The sequence below is a fragment of the Platalea leucorodia genome, assembly GCF_965183815.1.
Source record: "Platalea leucorodia genome assembly, chromosome: 8".
NCBI lineage: Eukaryota > Metazoa > Chordata > Aves > Pelecaniformes > Threskiornithidae > Platalea > Platalea leucorodia.
Window position 1 is genome coordinate 42615013 of NC_138830.1, and position 23115 is coordinate 42638127.

At 38.1% G+C, this 23115-nt stretch overlaps 2 protein-coding genes across 8 annotated transcripts in view; one reads left to right on the forward strand and one right to left on the reverse strand.

Moving 5' to 3' along the window:
- The window catches only part of PHKB (phosphorylase kinase regulatory subunit beta), an 85784-nt gene extending 79647 nt beyond the window's left edge, over nucleotides 1–6137 (reverse strand). For 3 of the 5 annotated variants that reach the window (XM_082320771.1, XM_082320767.1, XM_082320768.1), the window contains exon 1: nucleotides 6016–6137. In XM_082320771.1, the coding sequence (XP_082176897.1) occupies nucleotides 6016–6103 (88 nt within the window). In that variant the 5' untranslated portion in view covers nucleotides 6104–6137. Of the gene's footprint in view, nucleotides 1–4092; nucleotides 4188–6015 lie in introns of all 5 variants that reach the window. The other 2 variants (XM_082320769.1, XM_082320770.1) reach the window with 2 other exon arrangements.
- A 197-nt stretch (nucleotides 6138–6334) lies between these two features.
- The window catches only part of ITFG1 (integrin alpha FG-GAP repeat containing 1), an 85995-nt gene continuing 69214 nt past the window's right edge, over nucleotides 6335–23115 (forward strand). For 2 of the 3 annotated variants that reach the window (XR_014228940.1, XM_082319123.1), the window contains exons 1-6: nucleotides 6335–6536; nucleotides 10180–10252; nucleotides 11721–11866; nucleotides 14062–14119; nucleotides 14740–14814; nucleotides 18524–18618. Coding sequence is in view for 2 of the 3 variants with exons in the window: in XM_082319123.1 (XP_082175249.1) it covers nucleotides 6356–6536; nucleotides 10180–10252; nucleotides 11721–11866; nucleotides 14062–14119; nucleotides 14740–14814; nucleotides 18524–18618 (628 nt within the window). In the remaining variant the exon portion in view is untranslated. Of the gene's footprint in view, nucleotides 6537–6628; nucleotides 6682–10179; nucleotides 10253–11720; nucleotides 11867–14061; nucleotides 14120–14739; nucleotides 14815–18523; nucleotides 18619–23115 lie in introns of those variants that run through there. The other variant, XM_082319124.1, reaches the window with a different exon arrangement.

The window sequence follows — 23115 nt, forward strand, 5'->3', positions numbered from 1 at the left end:
TGTTTGAAACTTTACTAGCAGAAATAAATTAAAACAGAGTAGACTGTTGATGAAACAAAAAGGTGAAATGAATTCAAAGTTCAAGAAAATTGACAAAAAGTAAAGTTTTATGCCTTGAAAGTATTCCTTAAAAGTACTCCTACTACAAGTAGGAGAACTTGTTTAAAGGAACACTCAAAATCAAGGTTTTCCACATATTCTTCATTAATTCCTCATTAGCATCTATATAGTCTACGTTTTGCTTGGGTGTCTACAGCATTCTGCTGGACAAATCCTGTGGTAAATTATGTTTCATTAGTATCACAATCTAATCAAAAGCAAGACACAGACAGGAGAAACACGAAGCTAGCTGCTCCTTCTGTGTGGTTTTGCAGTGAGGCCTTAACCCAGGGGAAGCTATTTTTAGGACAGCTAAAAAAAGCCCATCTATACTCTTTTCCAAAAGCTATTTAATAGTTCATTTCAGCAGGACAAAAACCTGCCGTAGAAAGCTATTTTCGATTACATATTTAAAATAGGTTTTCAAACTGGAAAAAAAAAAAAAAGACAGCAGCAAGACTCTGCAACACTTAAACATGAAAGAATGACATATGCATGTAGTACCCTTGAGTTCTCAGTTTGTACGTCAGCATTCAGAAGAAACAGAATGAGGACATTAATTTCAAATACTATTTTTCATAAATATTTCATTGTAACCATACAGTGTGAGTTTTATTTTAGATAAATAAGTAGATATGCTAAGAAGGAATATTAAAAAAATATTTTATTGATTTAATATTTCTTCAGCTGTATACCAATGTAACAACCTTACACAAAATTTAAATAGGGTACATGGTAGTTCAGATTTTCTTCTGCAAAGAATGAAGTATGCCCATTATTTCCTTACATCAGAAGTGGATTGCTGCAAGTCAGTAACTACTTCAAAATCGCTAAGAAAACCAAACAGATCGGAAATCACAGTGTTGCTTCCTGCATGAATATATCTAATGTCTGACAAAAGAACATTCCAAATCCTTATCCCACATCCAATTAAATCCCTGTTTGTCTTCAGATATTGCACTGACTAAATACACTATATCCATATTTTGAATGAAAAATGAATCCCCTTTCATTTCCTACCACTTACAGGTTCCAAGGTAATATAATTTCACCATTCTTCAAGTTGAAGAATTACTAAAAAGGATAGTAATTTCCTTTCGAAGTATTAGAGAGCAGGAAGAAATCTGAAACAGCCCAATAACTGATAAGAGACATCAATGACTAGTGTAGAACTAAAGTAATAAACAGACAAGATATTTCTGACTTAGCTAGCACATGGAAACTATAAGAAAACATTATGCAGCAGACGAAACTCAAATGTACAACAATTCCAGGAAAAATGCACAATTTAATTATCTCTTCTAAGCAGAATACAAAACTGAAGGAAATTAAGGGAAGTTCTCCGAGGTAAGCTATTAGCAGCGTAAATAGTTACGTATATACAACCTCTGGAGGTTGAGAATATTATGTCATCCTGATGTTAAAGTACTTTCCCATCCACTTCATTTTTATTCCAGTTATACTTGAGATTAGCATTAATTGCTCTTCAGAGAAGAGCTATAAACTGCCTAGATGTTTAGATTTAAAAGCTATGGCCAGCATTTGGAAACCCTACTCCCAAATTCGTATATTCAGAAGCTCTGAACACCCACACATCCTTGAAGATGGCAGCAATTGCAGATATTAAAGAAAAAAAGGCATCAGAATGGAATTCTGGGCCCAGTCTATGGATAAAGACTTGCATATTTCAACAAGGATTGATTATTCGAATTTTTCGAAGTACAGAATTTAAAAAGAACAACCAACCAAACACACTCTCCCCCAAAGTTTAATCACAAATGGAAGCAACATGGCAAGTATTTTATTTCCAACATTTCACATGCCAGAAGAACAAAAGAAAATGTTTACTTGCATAATTAAATCAGCACAGACCAAACAACAACAACAAAAAAAGCTGAGAATACCAGATTTCTTTCTAGATTTGATGAGAATAAAAACTGACCGCAGTCCTTTAATACGACACTAGCTCTGAATGTAATCCAACACTTGAGACATGAACATGTTCTGGATCTCAGACCACAACAACTTTCATTACCCAATGTTAGCATGGGCAATAGCATCTTCACATTACAGAAGTCAGTGGGACCAAAGAGGATTTTATTTCTTCACACAGCAAAGTTTAAGAAATTACATCATATGAACAAATATCCTCCCAACATCACATTTCCTTTCTCTGGAGAATTCTCCTGCAATCCTTCCTGAGCTCAGACTTAATACAGTACCGGACAGAAACACTGCTGGATACAAAACAGTTTATTCTAATAGTTGTCTGCCATGAAATACATCTGCTTTTAAGGCCAAACCCATGTAGTTGAGCAAGGTGATACCAGAAAATAATTTTCAGAAGCACTTCCACTAGAAGGAAAATTCACTTCTCACATATGTAAATATCGGAACTCTGACTCCATGAACTTAACATGTACCAACTGTGCTGTTGCTGGTGGGGACTTTTAATTACTACATACAGGAGGAAGCTATGATCTCATAGCAGACCCTGCTTTGAGCAAGAGGCTGGAGTAGATGACCTCCTAACATCCCTTCCAAACTGAACTGTTCTACAACTCAATGAAAACGTGCTAAGGAAACCCCAGGAGAGGGGCTGGGGGAGGAAGAAAATAAAAGGTATTAAGGTATTCCTGTATCTGAATAAACATTAGGAATAAACACAAGGTACGAAGTGTTACCTGGGTTGACTGATGATAACAACACAGGTAAAAATGAGTAAAATCTTGTAATAGTTTCATTTAAATAGTTTTAAAGTGACAAAACTTTTCAACTATCATTTATCAAGAAAAATCATGTGTTAGATTGTGCATGTAATTCAATTAGAATTTCATGGAGAAAGACAAAATATGTACCAATTTATTTTGCCCTGTCTCTATTTCCTAACCATCTGAATTGACTTCTCTCTACAGTACATTATACTTAATAGAAATTACCGACCTCAGGATTTACAGTAACTAACAACACACAGAACTTACTCAACACCAGAAATAAAACATTGACCATCGTGCCAGTACACAGGAGCTTCACATAACCAAAACACACCAAAATGCCAAAGTCTACCACACAAGCCTTGCAAATGCTACAAGCAAGGCAGGAAACCATTCAGGATAGTCAAGGCAATAATAGCCACTTCCGAGAACTCAAAACAATAGCTCTTAAAACTACTAAAAATGTTTATTTTGCATCATAACAACAGAAACATCAAGTATCAATGTAATAATTAGGAAAGAGTAATTTTTTTATTACAATGTCAACACTTCACACGTCCTTTGATATTAAGACAGGCAGAACAGAAATGCCACAGGCAGGGCAGGGTAGTTCAAGCGACTCGGTGGTGGCAAGAGACAGCTGAGAACACCTTACCTGGTTATTCTCAGTAGCACTTGTGTTGCTTCTTTGTTTCAACATAGGCTAAACAAGAGTCCTACACAGTTTTCCCCAGATCAGCTAGCTTCACATATGGACACATTTGCTCCAGTCAAACTCTTTTTGAGTTCAGCTAAAACAGTAATGGTCTTGACAACTTCGTATGTTCTAGCTTCTAAAGAGAAGCTGTGCCAGGGGGCTTTATTTTGCTTCAACTTAACTTCCAAAAGCCAAGCTTTGGAACAATGACCAACTTATTGGAAATTCTACTGCTTTTCTCTAAACCAGTCACGTTGGGTTTTTTTAGGAGTTAAATCTAAACACCATTTTTAGTGCACCTTTCACATGACCATCATCTTAAAAGAGTAATTTCAGTTCAGAGATTGTTATACTGAGCGATACTTACAAGAACACAAAACACAAATAAAATAGGAAGATTTCAGTCTAAGAAGATTCCATTTTTCAGAAATTTTCACTGAAAGAGCTCGAATTTTTAAGTTCTGCTGTACAATGCTAAAAAATTGCTAGCATAAAACACTGCATAAAACACAAAACACACAATTCCTTGTTGTTGAGTTAAATAGCCACAAACAAAAACAAAACACAGAACTGCACACTTACCAAATTTTAAAAAAGCATGCGCAGAAGAGGTTCTGTCATCATCCAAACTGGCCATTTCAAATTGGTGCAGCTAATCACAAACGTCTCAGGCTAAGCTACAGCAATTTTCAAAACTGTTTAGTAAATGTTAAAGGCAACCAGCATTAAATTAAGTGAAAGCAATGTTAGTGGAGTTATTAACATGACAGATTGCACAGCACAAAGGGTAGTAAAGTTTCATTATTTTATGTTTCCCTCTTCTACTCTAAAAATTGGTTTTATTTTGCTTTTACACCCGTAAGACTTATCTGAGTAAAATGACACAATCTACACAAAGTCCATCTTTTGGATGTTAGACAGTAGCTTTGTTATTCCATAGGAAATTTGCTACTAATATCAAAAGGTGCTGAATAAAAACCATTCGATATATTTCAGGATTAAATAAAAATACTGATTTAACTAGTGCATATAAAAGCGTTAAGTAATAGTAAGCATGGGGAGCTAAAATTCTGCTTATGCATAGTGCTGCTTTTATCCCATGTGGAATTTACACTAGGATGTTTCTTGCAGTCATATATATTGCTTATGGTACTGAATACCGCAGTTATTTGAAGCAGAACATGTTCCAGTTTGGAATGTAAAATAAGAAAATACTGTTTGTATTGATGACAAGTTTTTCCAAATCTTTAAAGAAGTTTATGTTTTTTAAAGTAACCAAAATTTCAGGGGTTGCAGACTGGCCAACTACTGAGTATCTTTATAATCTGCTCCTAACTGTTAATTATCGCAGTAACAACAAATGAAACAGTATTTTATTGCTCAAGGAAGGGAAAGAAAAAATTCTCAATAAAATTTGTTTTTACTGGCAAAAATATAATTCATAATTTAATATACATAAACATGAAGATATGGATTATCTCCTCCAGGATAGGGTCTTAAATGATACTTTGCTGTCAGCTATGAAACATGAATCACTTATGCATTTCATGCACATGTATCTATACTCCATGTTTACTCTATCTACACATAAGTAGAATTTTTAAAGCCATATGAATCAGAGTAGCTTTAATCAATCAATTTTCTTAATGAGAGCCTTCATAAAGCCCTGTTTTCTCTTCACACTGTCTGATCAGCCATTGCCACAATAGAACCAATCAAATATGCAAGTAAGGAAATAATGATTGAGCTTTACAAGCACGTATGACAAATAAACACTACAGGGATCGTTTGGAAAACTGTTTCCATTAGAACATTAACAATTAAAGCCCTACTAAGACTGTTTTTTATTAAAAAAAAAAAAAAAATCGTGTTTTTTGAACTTTGGAAATTCAAGCCAAGTCGGTAATCATCCTTTCATTCAGGCCAGAATGTAGCTGCCATGCAGTCCAAGTTCAGAACAAGAAATTCTCATGTTAAAAAAAATTATCTTTACCCAAGGGAAACCTGGCACTTTCGTATAAGTGCCTGCAATTCTAAAACACTTCATCTGTCAGACAGCTTTATAGAACTGCAGCAACGCTACCAGGAGCGGCTACCTTTACAGCCGTGCTGCCAAATGACACCTGTAAATCATCCGACAGTGCCTCGCCAAGGACACCCGTTCCGGAGCCCCGCGCCGGGGCCCCGCGCCGGCAGCAAACCAGGCCGCCCTCCGCAGCCACCGCGGGCGGGCGACGGCCGCCCCCGCCGCCCCGCCAGGCGCGGGGAGCGGGAGGAGCCCCTGGCCCCGCCGGCGGGGAGCGCCCCCCGCCCCGGGAGCGACAGGCCAAGCGGCGGGGACAGCGGGAACAGCCACGGGGACGAGGCCGGCCAGGAGCTGGGGGAGGGCGGCGCGGCGGGGGAAGGAGAGGAGGGCGGGAAGGGGGCAGTTAGTGCAGAAGGGGAGAGGCGCTGGCGAGGAGGGGGAGCCCCGCAGCTCCCCTCGGGCAAGCCAAGAGGTCAGACCTGAACGTTTAGAGCGAGCCCGCAGCTCCAGCATCTTCCAGCTCACGTCAACCATATGGGCCCCCGCGGGGGCCGCCGCCGCCGCCATGCCGACGAGGGGCCGCCGCTCCGGCCCGCGGCCCTCGCCCCGCCGGCGCCGCAGTGAAGGAGCCGGGCGGCGATCTCCACCTGGTTACCCCCGCCAGCCGTAAAGAGCCTCGCGCAGGCCGTCACGCCGTTGTCGCAAAGCCGCCGGGTCAGTCCCGGAAGCGCGCCGGCGGTTGTGCCGGGCACACCCCTGCGCTGCCGTAAGTGATGCGGGCGGGGGCGGCGGCGGGGAGCCGGGCCGCGCCGCTGCAGGATGGGGGGCCGCCGCGGCTGGCCGGGGCTGGGGCTGTGCCTGCTGCTGGGCCTGGCGGGGCCCGCCGGGGCCCTGCAGAACGTCACCGCCCAGCTCTTCGGGGCGGAGGCCTACGGGACGCTCGCGGCCTTCGGCGACTTCAATTCGGACAAGCAGACGGACCTGTTCGTGCTGCGAGGCGGTGAGCGCGCCGGGGCGGGAGCGGGGCCGCCGCCGTCGGTACCGGCGTCGGCCTGGAGGAGGGCGGGAGCGGAGCCGGCTGGGCGCCGTGGCAGGGGCCGCCGAGGAGCGCTCCGGGGGTGTTCCGTGGCTGAGGCGCGGTCCCGGTACGCTGGGAGGCTGGCGGGGGGACCGGGGCGGGCGGGCGGTGCGAGGGGCCGCGGGGCGGCGGGCCGGCCCCGGGGCGGGCCGCCGGGCTGCCCTTCTGCCTGGGCCGCCTTCGCGGGAGGCACCGGCTGCTCGCTTGGGGGATGCTGTCGGGCCGGGGCGGGTCGGGGAAGGCGTTCCTGGGGGGAGCTGTCCCGCGGGGAGCGGGGCTCGGTGCTCCTTACGGGCCCCTTCAGCTGGGGATGTCCTCCGGTGCCGCGGATTACCGGCTGCTGGTTCTGGGCCCTGTCTCGTACAGCAGAGCGTTCAGCCTTCGGGTCTGCCTGCGGTATTGCCGAGGGCCAGCGTAGCGAGCCATGAAATTATTTTCAAGACTAAAATTGACACTTGCTTTGCTCCTGAGATATTTTCTCTATGGAAAAAGATGTTTGCAACTTGCGCTAAAATAGGGCTTCATATAGGGCAAGAAATGCTTGTTCTTAAAAGTTGAATTCACAGTTGTGAAATAATCTAAAGACTCTGTCTAAAGACTGTCCTACAGAGTGAATGGTCACAACTTGGTCTTTTGCTCTTGCTTTCATAATATTTTGGGAAATAGATGAACGTCTCACGGTTGTAAAGAGGACAAATTGTACATTATCCTACCTTGAACATTACATTGAAGTGGAAGGCTAGATAAATTTGTTTCCCACAGCTGTCATCTGCCGTGAGGTTCTGTTTAGGCTTCAGATATGGGGAGGGGGGGGACACCCAAATCAGAGCTTATTATCAGCAATCAGTGTTATTTGTGGGTGTTAATCTTGGATTATTTTACTCGCTTGTAGCTACACGTTAGGATGATAAATTTATTCTCAAATTCACCTTTTTTATTCCTTCAATCTCAGAAATGTTTCTGTAAGTAGCTTTGGTAAAGCATGAGTGAATTTCCTATCTAGTTGAGATATTTAAATGCACAGCTCCTTGAAAATGCTCTACTGGCACATCTACTGAAAAAATGCTGAAAGATTAGATTTAAAATGAACATCAACGATAAGAGATTTAATTTTTAGTTTCTTATCGTTCAGATGAATGTATATAAAATGTGAATAGTTAAAAGTTTTAGAAATGAGACTCATGGTTTCTTCTTTGCTTCTGCACAGCGGCACTTGCTATAGTTTTCCCACTTGATACTTTCTGTAAAAATCAGCCTGAAATAACCTACTTGAAAACATTCTTTTTCACAATTTAAGTCTTGACAAAAAGTAGCTTGGAAAAATTTACAGAATACCTTCTAAACAAAAAGTAATAGCCAATTCTAAATAGTAGAATCCTAAGTAGTAGAGTTAACATTGGCCAATTCTAAATAGCGCTGAAGAAGCGATCGCTGAAGATAGTGCTAGGCTTTGAGGAACAGTGATCTGGTAAAGAAGCCTGGTTCTAATAATCCTGACCCTTAATAAGGAAATGGGGATGATGTCTTGGGCCTTTTGCTGTATTTATATTACTGTTCTGATCTTGAATTACTTTATTTGAATGAGACTTATGTTTCATATGCTCAGATACATGAAAGAAAAATCAGTTTGTACTTGGAGCTTTGTAAGAGATAGTAAACTAGCTAAACGTAAGAGGTAATCTACATCCAGAAGTATCTTGTTGCAAGAGCAATTCAAAATTACCAGTGGACCCTGGGTTTAGTCAATTTTTGAAACTAAAAATATATGAATAAATGGAATTGTGCATACACTTACCTGTTTCATAAGTCTATGCACAAAACAGGGATAAGTGGGGAAGCTCATGCTGTTTGCTTGTTCAACCTACCACCTTCTAGTTGTGTTTGATGCCTCTTCTAATAGTTCAGGGCAGTGAGTGATCATTCTCCTGTTCGCTTTCTATGTTTCTTTGGGGAATTTTGAAAACTTCTGAACACTCAGATGTTCAGGCTAAAGACCTCTACTCTACGTTATTGTTGTTTGTATGGAAACTGTTTCCTTTTTTCATACCCTCCGATGTACTTTTTTCCTTTCTTCTCAAGTCTTTTTGAGATGCGAGGACAAGAACTGCAAACAGCATCTAAGATGTGTGCAGTATGGATTGATGTAGTGACATAGTGATTTTGTTTTCTGTTCATCTAGTAATTTCCAGTAGTCAGTTCGTTTTGACTATTGATGAGCACTGAGCTGAAATTTTCATAAATCTATCTTTAGTGGCCATAAAATCTCATTTCCGAGTGGTATAATTGACTTGGAACCTGGTGTGTGTAAAAACACATTTGCTGCTTCATCATCATCATTACTTTACAACATAGATGATAAAAAGGCAGGTGAAAGTCTACAGTGTGAAATCAGAATTACAAGTTTTAGCAGTCAACCCACAGCTTTATTATCAAAAGCTTAACCAGCCAGCAGGCTTCTTTACCTTACCGTGTGCCAACTTTTTCAATCATCTGTGGATGTGTAGTGCAACCCGGGCTTTATTAGCTTGCCAGATGGGACTACACTAGTCGCCTCTATCCATTTTGAAAAGGTTTGTTTTCATTTACTCATTTGCTGGCACGTTCTCCTTGGCAAATATGTATATGGCAGTTATCTTTTTTATCATAGCCAGGAAGCTTGTATTCTGCTATTTCACAGCTGTAAACTTTGCCACAGAATGATGCTCTTGAAATATACTATGGTAGCTCGAGTTTGGAGCCATAGAATTACTTTTGATTAGGTAACCTAGTCTTGCAGTTTGGGATGCTACAGGTGAATTTCTTGGAGAATGCAGAAAACAAACATAAGAAAGGATGAGTAAAAAAAAAAAAATGTGTTTTTTTCTTTAGCTGTGAACTATTATTTTACTTGCAGAAGTAAGTGCGTGTGTATTGTGGTTTACTGACTGAAAATACATTTCATCGTTCAGGTTAACTTTTTTTTTTCTTCCCCGAATTTCAGTTATTTGTGCAACATAAAATATGGGCTTTTGTTTAGATCTTCCTGAAACAATTAAATGATAGTGGCTTGTATCGTTGCTTCTAAATGAGGAAATGCTGCAGGGAACCAGGTTACTTCTGTGAGTTGCACTTAAAGTCCTTTCGTCAGCTGACTTGGGAAAACAGTATCAGATGCTGCTGTGTCAGAGGCAGTACTAAAAGAATTCATTTCAGTTAGCTTTTAAGCTTTAATTATTTGTATGGAACTGATGCCTACTACTTTTCCACATGTAATGTTTCTTAACTCATTTTGGGAAGTTTTATTTTAAGTGATGTGATAACAGAGAGAAAGGTCTAACACTAAGCCCCAAAGAAAATTCTTGATATTAGCATTCCTTTGAGATGCAATGAGATTTATAGGTTGTATTGAAGAAGTGCTCCTTTTGCTTCCTTTTGAATGAGGAGGAAGCAGTTGTATGGGAAGTCTTTCAAATTTTTTGCTACTGTGAGGAATGACTCTTTATGGCATAGCTTCTTAAACATTGTTTTTGTATATAAACCATTTACAGTCCTCCTCTGTTATTCATGGTCTTACTTGCTTTTGCAGGAAATGAGTTGATTATCTTTTTGGCTGACCAAAAGGAACCTTACTTTAAGCCCCGTGTTAAGTTACCAATGAAGTAAGTATTGATATTCAGTGGTGAAAAAATGTAAGTGGCTGTTCTTCTTGCAAGTGCATCTCTGCAGTCAGTGGGAGCATGACTAGAACTGCCTGTGCTGTCATCTGTTTGACTGTGTTGTTCAACTTGCCCTTAGAGCTCCAGTTCTTTGACCAGTTTCCTGATTAATTTCCTGACATGTTTTTGTTTTGATTTGTTTGGATTTTGTGGGTCAGATGACAGAATTTGTGGACATGAGTTTTGTCATTCATATTGTTAACTAATAGGCGTGACTTCCCATCCCCTTATGGAATTTCTATGCTTTGGGGGTTTTTTTGTCCTCTAATTAGTATTAAAAATACCCGTATCTTGGAATATTTTTGCAGTTGACTTGGTTTTTCAGGGCTTTATTTCCTAGTAAAGCAAACTATCACTCCATATCATAGGTTAAGTCTTTTTGGCAGGTAGTATTAATCTCTGTCCCACGACATGTTTTCAGGGAAATTCTTCTAGTTGCTGTAGCTACTAATGGAATCCAGCTAATATCACCTGCTTTAGAAAGAGATGTAGAGAATGATGTTCTGGTATTTCTGTGTAGAGATCTGTTCCTTTCTAAAGTTTAAATATGGCTTTAAAAAAAGCATCAATTTTTAATAGATGTAAAACAATCTGTGTGTTTATGAACATATACATGTATAGTTTTAACCATGAGAGTATTACAGGATATGTTACTGCTTATGAATAATGCTTAGTAATAGCATTGTGTCTTTTAAAAGTTAAATTGCTGTTCTAGCTGAGCTTCATCTTCTATTGTTCTACATATTTTTATTTTTCCTTATTCCCTCCTGTCTTGGAAGGGGATAATTTGTTTAGTGCATTAGAAATTATGCGCTTTTAATTCTTAACAGAATGATCCATGTTTGTGTGTGTGTGTGAAGCAGAGTCTCTGAGTAGGTAACCAAGTCAAAAAAAGAAAGAAAGAACAAACAAATGTAGGGAGGAGTGGTAAGACATGACAGAAGATAGGAGGAGATGACACTGTCTTTAAAAAGATGTAGCTATCTGTCTGACTCCTGCTGCTTAAACTGCTCCTGTTGCTTTATGGTCTTGCTCTTGGAATGCAACCAAAAGATCCTGCTCTCTGAAACACATTTTGAGGACTGCTTCTACAACAAACAAGGGGATTTAATGAAGTCTAGGTAGCATGAACAAACAAGATACGGCTGAAGAACGGCTGTTAGCTGAAGTTTAGAGTAAAAAATGTCATCCTTCCTTAGACAGCCTGCAGAATGCTTGATTTAAAGTTACTCTTGCAATATATAAGGACTTTATAAAAGGCCAGGTTGTTGAAGGATAATATTGTATTGGACCAGCTAATAATAACTGGGATGAAAAGGCAGGTCTTTGAACACATAAGTACTTTCAATTTTCATGCACACGTTTGTACAATTATTTGCATGAGGGGTTCTTTGTTTGTTTTTAATTCTAGATCTCTCAGTGTTACCATAACCAGTGTAGTTCCTGGAGATTATGATGGTGATTCACAAATGGATGTCCTCCTGACTACCTGGGCACAAAATCATGGCAGAGATGAACTTACAGTGTTTATTTTTTGGGGGCACAACCAAACATTAGGTGAGATGCTGAGACTGCTTATTAATAAGATTGTTAGACTTTTTAATAATTCCAAGTATTGTCAGAAAGTTATAACTCGTTTTATGGTGTAGTGATTGTTTCTACAACTAAAACAGGGATTAGCAGCTATGCGGCTTTGTACCCATGTATAATCTTGCTGTTAAACTGTATTCAATAATTAATGAAAGAGAACAAAGATAAAACTCTTGCTTTATATCATGCAACGGACATAACCAGACAGTATGATAGTTTGACAGTAACCTGCTAACTGAAGAGCTACCTCTCGTGGCTTCCCCATTATGCATGTCAGCTTCACAAAGATTATCTCAGAAGACTTACCTTGAATTTAAAATGCACTGAGAACCTGGTGTCAAGTTTAGTGCATAAACGTTAAAAATATCATACCTAAGCTTACCAACGGTAATATAACACTCTTATTTCTGTTAAACCAAATTCTTTAAACAGTGACATGCTGAAGTAGGTTTTGGGAGAGAGGTTTCTAGAGTCTCTACCACTGGAAGTTTTCAAGAACTTCAGAATCGAGTTTTCAAGAGTCTTTTAGCAGTGTTCTAGGTATAGCTGATTCTATCTTAGGGTAGAGTCATGGACTGTGAACTCTTGGAAGTATCTTCTGTTTTCTGTTGACTTAGCTAGGAAAGGGTTTTGGGAAGAGTTTAGGGTTTGAAGAAGGGCATAAAAGAGAAAGAAGATACTCTTAAGTCCACAAAAACTACTGAAGAATAATCACTATTATAAACAACTGTTCTTATAAAATAGTTACAGGTGAGGCAAGTGATGGCCTCAGATACCATTGCTTCTGGTTTAATCAGAGGTGAAACAAGCAACCTGGGAAAGTGCAATGAACTATGGTCTAACAGAATGGTGGTAGGTATCAAGCACTTAGCTCTTCACCTATCCAGATTCACTTGTACAAAACCAGCTTGGTGACCATCCAAACTATGTACGTTTTGTCCCTAAAAATAGCATTTAAGATCCATGATTTGAAATTATTCTTTACAAGTTCAAGAATCGTGATAGATCAGCAAAATATCTGCCAAACTTGGAAAGAATTCACAGTATGGGCAGATCATGCATAGACTAGGATTTTCGAAAGTCTTAATTTTGAAGAGGCTTGTATATTAATAGAATTCGACATAGACTAACCTCATTCTTTACTCAGAGGGTGGGGAGGCACTGGAAGAGGTTGCCAAGAGAGGTTGTGGATGCCCTGTCCCTGGCAGTGTTCAAGGCCAGGTTGAATGGGGCCCTGAGCAACCTGGTCTAGTGGGTGATGTCCCTGCCTATGGCAGGGGGGTTGGAGATAGATGATCTTTAAGGTCCCTTCCAGTCCAAGCCATTCTATGATTCTATGAAGTATTAAGAGACTAGGAGGTATCTGTACTATTGGGAAGAATATGAAGGATTTGAATTAATTTATGCTGTCCTGCTTCTGAATAAAAAAATATTGGGAGGGGCACAAATGAGCATATGGGGCTTAGAAAAGGAGTCAGAGGTTAAAAATTCAGGCAATGGTTGGTATGTAGCAAGGCTACTGGGAAGGTATGTGGTGCCTAGTTGGGTAATGGAAGTGTGACAGACAAGTCAATAGGAGGATACTGCCATATAAAATATGGAAACTGGAAAGAAGAGAAACATTATGGAGAGATGAAGGAAATGGGGATGATGTGGCAAGGAGTTTGGATTACAAGTAAAAATGAAGTCTGAGGGGCGATAACCTGATTAGGACTTAAAATCCTCGCTTCCCATTTAGGCCATCTACCTCTAATCCTTATTTCAAACACTCTGTAAATGATTAAGAATGGTTTTTTACAGTGACAAACATTAAACAGGTCCTATGTACAATGTTAAATTTTTAGACTGTCTTCATCCTAACTATTTCAGATTTTGTGTCTATGTGATTGCAGTCATAGAAATAGGTTTCACTAAGATCTACTTAGAATAATTTGTCAAAGAGTTTATTGGAGAGAGAAGAGGCTTCAGCATTTTAACTGTAACTCATCTTTCCTGCATAATTTCAGGAAGCCATTTAGTTGTTTATGTTCAGTGGTGGCTGATTTTTTTTAATCATAAAATTGATGGTTGTAAATTAATAGAAGAAGAATTATGTCTAAGTTAAAAATGCAAATGTCATAACATATTAGTAACTGAATCAAATTAATATTTTGTGTTTTCAGATCTTAACCATAAAACTATGTTAAATAAGACTTTTCATGACGAGCCTCTAATAATGGAGTAAGTATGACCTACTTTTTTAGAAAACAACATTTATAATAGTGACTAAGAGCAACTTAAATATATTTTAACACTAGAATTTGAAACACATGCTCTTTATCTTTTAAGAACAGGGTGGTTTGTGTAATGTCAACTGGTCTAACCAATGATGACGAAACATAACAGTCATCTTTACAAATCCTGTATGTTATATCATCCTGGCAATGGTAACTAAATAAGCTTTTTTTTTTTTTTTTTTTTTTTTTTTAATTTCAGTACTCTGTTTTATGCAGAAAAAGAGCCATTCATTTTTTGGTGAATTTTGTAAAGCAAAAGCCTTACAGGCTTATCAGACTGAGCAAATATCTCTTTCACAGTCACTTCCCGCTGTGAGAAGTGCTGAACAGGAGAGGGGGGAAATACATCTGGAAAATAAAATGCATGGCACAGTGTAAAATATTGAAAGGAGCGTACTACTACCAGCATCTCGGACAAGAGCCAAAATTCAGAAAAGACTACACAGCTGAAAATTCTTCATTGCTTGGTGGGAAAATGCTAACCATATACAGGTTAACTTAAGAACAGTTAATTTCAACTCCTATGATGACTAAGGTGATACTGAAATTGTTTTGCATTTTCAGCTTTAATGGAGACTTGATTCCTGACGTCTTTGGTGTCACAAGTGATTCAAGTAAGCCACAGATATTGATAGGCGGGTAAGCTGAGGGTTTGTTTATTAGCATGAATTTCTGTAACAGTCATTGTGCATCCACTTCTGTTCTTATTAAGAGGCGTAAGCCTCATGTTTAACTGGCACTGTGCCAACATATGAATCTTCTCTCATTTCCATGTGTATCTGTAAACATTCTATGATACTCTGCTTCTAATTTTTAAAGCGTTAATTTATAGGAGGAAGTAGCTGTTTTATAGGGGAGGCAGACATTCCATGAGCGCTGAGAAAACAAAAACCCTGTTATTTGACATAAGAAATAGAATAATTTGTTTCTTGGAACAGTTATAGTCTCCTTTGTTTAGTACAGTTTGGTTTTTGTTATTATAATCTGTATTACGGAGTTCTGTGCTGTACAAAAATACAAATCAAAGTTTTCAAGTAGCATCTATAGAATTTAAGCCGCATTTAGTCCAATAGATGAAGTGACAGGTTGATAATGCGAGACGGACCGAAACAGATCTTATAAGGGATGGCAAACGAAAATGTGCAAGAGTTTGGGGTAAACTTAGAAAAAAAATTCAGCTCTCATTTGTCTAGGAAATTAATTGTAACGGGAAGGTTAGACAACATGGGAAATCAAAAGCACGGGAAGTGCAAACTGTAAGGGTATTAAGCTATATAAGAAGGAAAATATTTGGTATGCTTATTGGGGGATAAGATTCATAAAGACACCTAACAGAGGCGACTTTAAGTAGCAATATAAGTGTGCATGCAAGTGCTATTCTCTGTATCGCATCTTTTGTGTTAAGGAGTGGCTAAGGCCACTCTTTGGCAAATAGAAGTTGACTGCAGTCTTATGAGATGAGATTGCAGTAAAGGGGACTAAGTTTCATTATTAAAGTTTCTGCTAGCCCTGGAATTTCTAGAATGGGACTAGCTAGCAAATATTGGGATAAAAATTATTATTTTAATGGCATATTTAAATGGTTAGTAAGGACTATGCAAAGGATTATTTTTGTTTAACTGTTTTGGGTATGAATGCTGAAATCAAAACATAACAAAAGAATGGATCTTTACTGACTCAGAAGAACCAGTCTCTAAACAAAAAAATTAAAAAGTAGCAATGTCTCTAATATGAGGCAAGGTGCCAAAGAACTTTAAATCTGTCTTTTGAAAATAAGTTACAAGTTATTTGTTAAAAACACTACTGGACCCTAGAGAAGGACAGTTCACATTCTTTTCAGTTTTCCTGATACTGCTTTTGAAGTTTGTAGTCTGATAAAGAAAAAGAAAGCTTTGGCTTTTGAGAGCTGTTATGATTCTGTATTCAAGGACACAAATTGGTGTGACTCTGAGTTACTGAAAGTTTCATTACTGAACAGGATGATTTTTTTTTAAACAACTAAAAATAGGGGTCTGTACATCTTTTCCTGTGACTTTTGCCAAACTGAACTTAGCATACATTCAGTCTTCGAGTTTTGTAAGGAAGAACTTAATTGATAGTGTTGTGGGTTTGAGCATTGTTTGACAAAGAAAGAAGCCTCAAAAGAAAGATACTTGAATTAGAGCTCTTTCCGTGATTTAGAGATTTTTCTCTCAATTTTCAAAGAATGTGCTCAAAAGATAGCAGAAATTGTTTTTAGGATGCGAGTTGGATTATAAACGTCAACATAAATACATTGTTCTTAGCTTTGTGATGATAGGAAAACCACTCTTTTGACATTTTCTTTTTGAACTATTTTCTTTTGACCAATAATGAATAATTTCCAATGAATAATTGGAAAAATTAGGAACTAGGCTTGTGTTTTCTTAGAGGATTGGACCTTTAAATCCGTTGTTTGAAGAAGAAGTTGCATCTTCTAACTTGCTATTTTGCAGCTCTTAAATGGAACTTGATAGGATAGTCCTGAATGTTATTTAGTAACATTAACAAAGAAGCTTGCAGCTCTGCATGTGTCAGGAGAAATCCAGGTGTTGGCATCACAGCTGGTTTAGGTTTTCATACAATCAATGCTTAAGATTATTTCAAAAGGAGGAGTGTGTTAGGAAGTCTTTGCATTCCTATGTGGCTCTCTCTAGCTGTTGTTTCAAAAGAGGTCTGTTACCACCGGAGAGATCAATGAGATGGTTACTCTGTCTCTATGGCAACAATATATCAGCTTTCTATCCTGCATCTCCATGGCCCTTAAGAAATGTTTAAATAAGGCTTTCCTCCCCACACCCCATCAGTGAGTTTAACAAATCTATACCTATTTTTCCTAACTGACTATTTTCCTTTCCTTAGAGATCGTTCAGAAGTGATGTAGGGTAAATAACATTTAAATGTGTAAATGGAAACTATACCCTTCTTGGCAATATGTTTTTGATCATTAATCCCAACTTGAACTTTATCACCATTACTTTTATTTAAACTGACAGCTTATGGAACAGAGATTTCACATTCACAAGGGTGTTTCTGAACACCCTGCAATGACTATATATTGAAAAATGTTATGAGCTTTTGAAGATACAGAAAAATGGGAGAGATTTGTTTTATTTTGTTGAAGAAATCCTTTCAGTAGCATTAGGATACAAATAAACTTACTTGTTAGAGCTCAAAATAAGACTGCGTGCTATAGGTAACAGCAGAAGCAATGTCTTGTACATGGATAACAGCTTTATGTCATCTGCTTAGAAAAGCATTTTTTTATTTTTAATCTAAAATGTTTTTAAATTTATGCTAGAGCTGTATAACTAACTTTCTTGGCTATCTTCAAAACTGAATACATAGAAAAACCTATAGAAAATATTTAATTATTTCTTTAAGATTAAGTGATTCTTTTTAACATTTCAAAGACTTAGTTATGATCTCTGGGAAGTAATCAGAAGCTTATTTTTTTTCTTGCCATAAAATGAGTCACAGAAGATAAAGACTTTAGTTGTATGTATGTAATGTCACTGGAATAAACAAAGTCATTCCAGACAGTAGTAATATCACTGTCCTGCTGTTGTATAGTGCATACTGAGATTTGTCTGAATGTATTAGCTAAAGGTTCTGCAAGTAACATATCTGATGATTCAACCGCTATGACTTTTGAAGGATTTGTTATGTTTCAGTGTGCTGCTAATAGGGCGGTTTGGAAGTTCAGTCATTTTTAGAACAGAAACCAGCAGGGCATGTATGTTTATAAAAAATAAAGGGATCACCTGCTTGGGAAGTGACATAATTAGCCTGTAGTCCATCATAATGTCAGAGTTTAATTCTTGTGGCGGTTTTTAAGTGACTGAAAATAAAGTCCATTTATGTGCAGCAGGCACGAGCTGCGTTAACAGCATGTGATTACGTCCATTTTTGCTCATCTTTATTAATCCTAAAGTAGATTTCAGAAGTACTGATAGTAAAACTGCTTGAGGAAACCAGGGAGGACAGCGATCAGTGTCTCAAGATTTACAGTTGAAGTCTAGGCACTAAATTTCACTTTGTGGATAGTGATACTTTTCTGCGTACAAAAAAAGTTGCTTTAGAAAGTTTATAAAATCTAACTGAAGCCCCTGTGCTATGAATCATCCTTCACAGAACCTTTCAAGCAATTACTCGAGTTACTTAGTATATTGTAAGCTAAGTAGTAATTTTAGCTTAGCATTAGGAGAACGTGCTTTCTGTTCAATTTTATTTAAAGTTTCACAATTTTTTTTTTTTTAGAAGGTGTGTTATCATGATTAACAGTCCCTAAGTGTCGATGAAATGTATTGCTTTTTATTCTTGCCTGTAGGAACTTATCATGGCATGCTGCGTTGGAAACTCAGAGTAAAATGTATATACCACACTCTCATGCGTTTATAGATTTAAATAATGACTTCACTGCTGGTAAGTCATAAAAGTGTTAAATACCTTCCTAAAGATATTTATCACTAAGTATACAATGTAATGTATTGCAATTTCCTTCTAATATTTTAGTAAATTTCATTGATGGTTGTAAAGAGTTGGTTCTGGAATGTTGTATTCAGTAATTCTATGACTTTGCTACTTCTAATTTTTTTATTTTTAATTATTTTATTTTAATATCTACAATTTGAAAATTCTGCGTTTTAAATGTAACTGCCACCATGAATAACCTAATAACGTTTTCTACTTCTTGATGATAATTTAATCAGAACTAATGCTTTGTGTTCACCATTAAAGCATTGTTTCCTGTTCTTCGTGATGCTGTACTCTAGTTTGCAACTGAATCAGAAGCAGGGCTGCATTTTCTTCATCTTGAGTCTGAAAATAGTTTTATAGCTCATTCAGAAGAGTGTTTTCAAGACTGGACTTAATTTTTTTTCTTGAAGATTTCAATATGACTTCATTCTATTTTGTTGTAGTTAATTCTATCACTGATTGAGAAAATAACATGTGGGACTTTATTCTTCTATTATTATATGAGCAATCCTATAACCTATTTATAATTCAGTGTTCACAAACGAGTACTGGAGACAACTTTTCTTATGGTAGATAAAACTGTATTCTTCCTTTATTGGTGGTGGTTTGGTTTTGTTTGGGGTCTGTTTGTGAAATACACAATGCAATTTAGCCTTCGATTACCATGATGAATCTATTTATCACTTATATACCTGGTTCATACCTCCAAGCACATTTAAATATTGTGCTAAACTTAATTTCTTCACACACTAAATTAATTCTGAAATGCTTTATCTTCTGCTAGATGTGCAATGTACATTAATTCATATATGGTAATTTTGGAAAGAGAGCTTATTTTTTTCCTATTTAGTAGCATGGGAATGAGAGAGGAAAGAGTCCATAAATTTAATTAAGATGCTTATAAATGTTGGGGATTAAGTTAATTGCTTTAGCGCGTAGTCAAACCTTAATATTCAGTTCTGGCACATTTCTGCATGAAGCTGTCAAGTGGAAATTCCAACTGGAAAATTAAATATACGGTTGCTTACCATAATCAATGTCATGTAATAACCAATTATAACACACTTAGTTCTATAAAACCTTTGGAATTTTGTTTTAGTGGCATGGGCAGCATACATCAGCATTCCAGGTAGCATTTTAAGATGAATATATTGAAATCTAAACTCACAGGTAGGTAAAAGTAGGAAGTCTAAGTTGCTTACATAGATCAATCACAGATTGATCCATTTTTGCAAGAGCACACAAAGGTTTTTATGACAGCTAACAGCCTAAAGAATGTCCAGAGAGTTCCAGTTAGTGCTAGTGATATATGGAAGTTCCTCTATTAAACAGAAATGGAAGTCAGGATCTTTGTATGGGGTGTGCCGAGAGCTTTTATAGATTCACATCTCTATTCCTTTCTCAAGTTGTAAATAGAAGCTTCTATGAAGCACTCCCCATAGAAAGATCCTGACTTTTATTTGCTTGTAACAGCAAGGATATAACACCTCAGGCTGAAATGTGTTATGCTACAGCAACCTGAGGAAAACTTCAAGGAAAATAATTCATTCTGAGAAGAAAACTGGAGAAAATATTACCATAGAATTATTTTCTTTAAAATAATTTTTTGCTTCTAAGATGGGAATGGTAAATTGGTTTTTTGCTTTCCCTATGAAAATTGGACCAACTGTGAACAGGGCATATGTTGCTGAAAAATAATACTTTATCGGTGATATCTGATATTTCATGACTGACGTGTTATTCCAAGACTGCCTGCTGCCAAAATGAAAAGTCACCAAGCGTCTGGTCCTGTCTGCACATTTATGGTAGTTCCCTCACATCAGCTATAGTAACTGCTCAGGAACTGGGGCTGGCAGGGAACACAATTCATTTTCACTTGAGTTATTAAGCTGATCCAACTCGCCACACAGCTTTAGGATTGCCAGAGCCAATGTAAGCACAGAGAGAAGGTTGACTCCTCTTTTAGTAGCAGCAATTGTAGCCTGCCTTTAACCAAGCATGAAATTGCACCTTGAGTCTCATTGTGCCTCTTTCAAAAAAATACCTGTTTAGTGTTCTCACCATGTCTCCTTTAATTTGTGTTAGTCTGCACAGAGTTGGGCAAGTGACTCATAGAAGTAGTCATAAAAGTAGTCAGCTGATACGAACTTAAAAAAAAAAAAGAAGACAAACCAAAAAAACAACCTGTATGTAACTGTCTACACAGGACTGCTAATACTGTGATTCCAAATGCACTCTGCCAAACAGGGCCAAAATAAGGTGCCGATATTGCTGTAGCATGCCCACAACTACTCCTGTCTCTCGCTCTGTGCAGTCTGGATAGGCTTTGCAGAAGACAGGTAAATGCTTCTCCTGTTTGTTTAACTCTGTTCCTTGTCAGCATAGCTGGGGCAGCGCAGCCGTACTACGCCAGCAGAGAGCGGAGTGTGCTTCATACTATCTTATTTCTCAGTGGAGCCTGTTGCTTACTGGGTGGGTCAGGTAGAGCTAGCGGAGAGGAGAGGGTTCTTGTGGCTGTTCACCCGCGCTACCGTTCTTGAGTTGGAACAAACCCTCGTTAAGAATAGGTCCTGGTACACGTTAGAATCACGTTAATTAGGAGGGAGGCATTGATGAGGGTGCAGGGGAATAGTCTGCATGCTGAAATCCTGTTGTCCAAGAGACTTAAAAATCATGGCATTTCATGCTGCTGTGGTACTTTTTGACTAAAAAATTCAGAGTATTTACTTGCAGGCAATGCTACTATTCCTGAATATGAAGATATAGTTGTACCTAAAACAGATGAACTGATTTTTGTTTACAAATAAAAAACAAGCCTCCAGATTATGCCATCTTTACTTGTTGTTTTGGGGGGGGTTTAAGACTTTTTTCTAATATTCTGCAATGTTTTGGGGCTCTTTGTATTCTGTAACAGATGCAGCCAATTCTGTGATTTTTAGCTGGGCTAATTTTGGCAATTCTATCATTATAAACAGCTTAGGAGATTTAAAGTGTGCTTGACAAAAAAAAAGAAAAACTCTCTGGGCTGAGAATCTTTTTGCTTGTTTATTGCCTAACCTGTTTTCAACCTGCTGATATTAAACCCTCAAAACAGAACTTTTAATTGGCACGCTCCTCCTTGCTCTGGGTAAAATGAAGTTGAATTGTTACGATTTCATTATATGAGAACATGTTCATAAAGATGTTTTTAATCCCTAACAGTGCTTCATGAAAGGCTAACTGTGTAAGGATTTTATAATCCACAAATCCACTAACCAGAACAAAGATAATACTGAACAAAGATAATACTAATCTTTCTTGGTGAGATACAAACTAGGCTGTTTCAGATAGTAATGCTGCTGCTGTTTTTAAATAAAGCATCCTCATGTAGAAATCTCAGCTTCTTGTAATTTTTAATTCAGTAAGTAATTTTGAGTTAGGCCAGGAATTATATAATCCATGCAAAAATTTGCAGTATAAAACTTTCACCAAAGGGTCTATGTGTGCTTTACAGATAAAGAGAAAGTAAAGACAAAATTTTCAGGTGTCTTCTGCATGTGAATTAAGCATGTGTTGCGCCAGGGAGGAGTATCTAGTTCACAGAACGGCTGAGGTTGGAAGGGACAGCTGGAAACGGTGTAGTCAAGCTGCCTACCATCAATGTCACTATTCGTACATGCACTGAGATAGACTGAAAGATGAGGAGAAAATGTGGCGACACTTGTTGGAATAGGGCTACTGGGTGTCTCGTAATACATACTCACGCTTCTCATTAGTTCTTTTTAACAGCTAGCTTAAGAAAATAATCTTGAAGCTAATAATAATAGGCTTGTCTGAACAGATTAACATCAGGTGTATTTTACAGAGCATGGCAGTCCAGGTGAGCATTTCCAAAGCAGGCTCCTTAAGTAAGAGGCCTGTCTTAAAAATGTCATATGCTGAAACTGAAAAATTTACATCACGTGACTTTAGAAGTGTTTGTACAGGATTTAACTCTTTTGACTTATAGTGAAGGAAGTAAAAAGTAAATTCTTTTTGCATTAGTCCACTCAATTTGAAGTCAAAAGGAACGCAGTCTTTCTCAGAAATGCATTTCAGATGCGTTAGTCAAGAGATGGAGAGAATACTGTTTGAGTAAACGCTATCCGGTATATGGTCATTAAACTGAAGATTTTACAACTGAAATACATGAACCAAACCATGGAGAAAAGGTCTTCTAGCTGGAAACTGAGGCCAAGATAGGTAAAAGGACTTGATAAAGACCACGCAGAAATCATAGAGAGATAGGTACCAATACAGATCATCTATTTAAAACTAGACAATAGACAAACTTATTTTGTTTATGCCATTGCTGATTTGCATCACAGTCAGCATTTTCAGATAAATCACTTTGGACCAAGCTGAAGTTTAAATTAGCATGGGTCACTAGGGGAACACTGATTAGACTGTCTTAACATTAGCTTT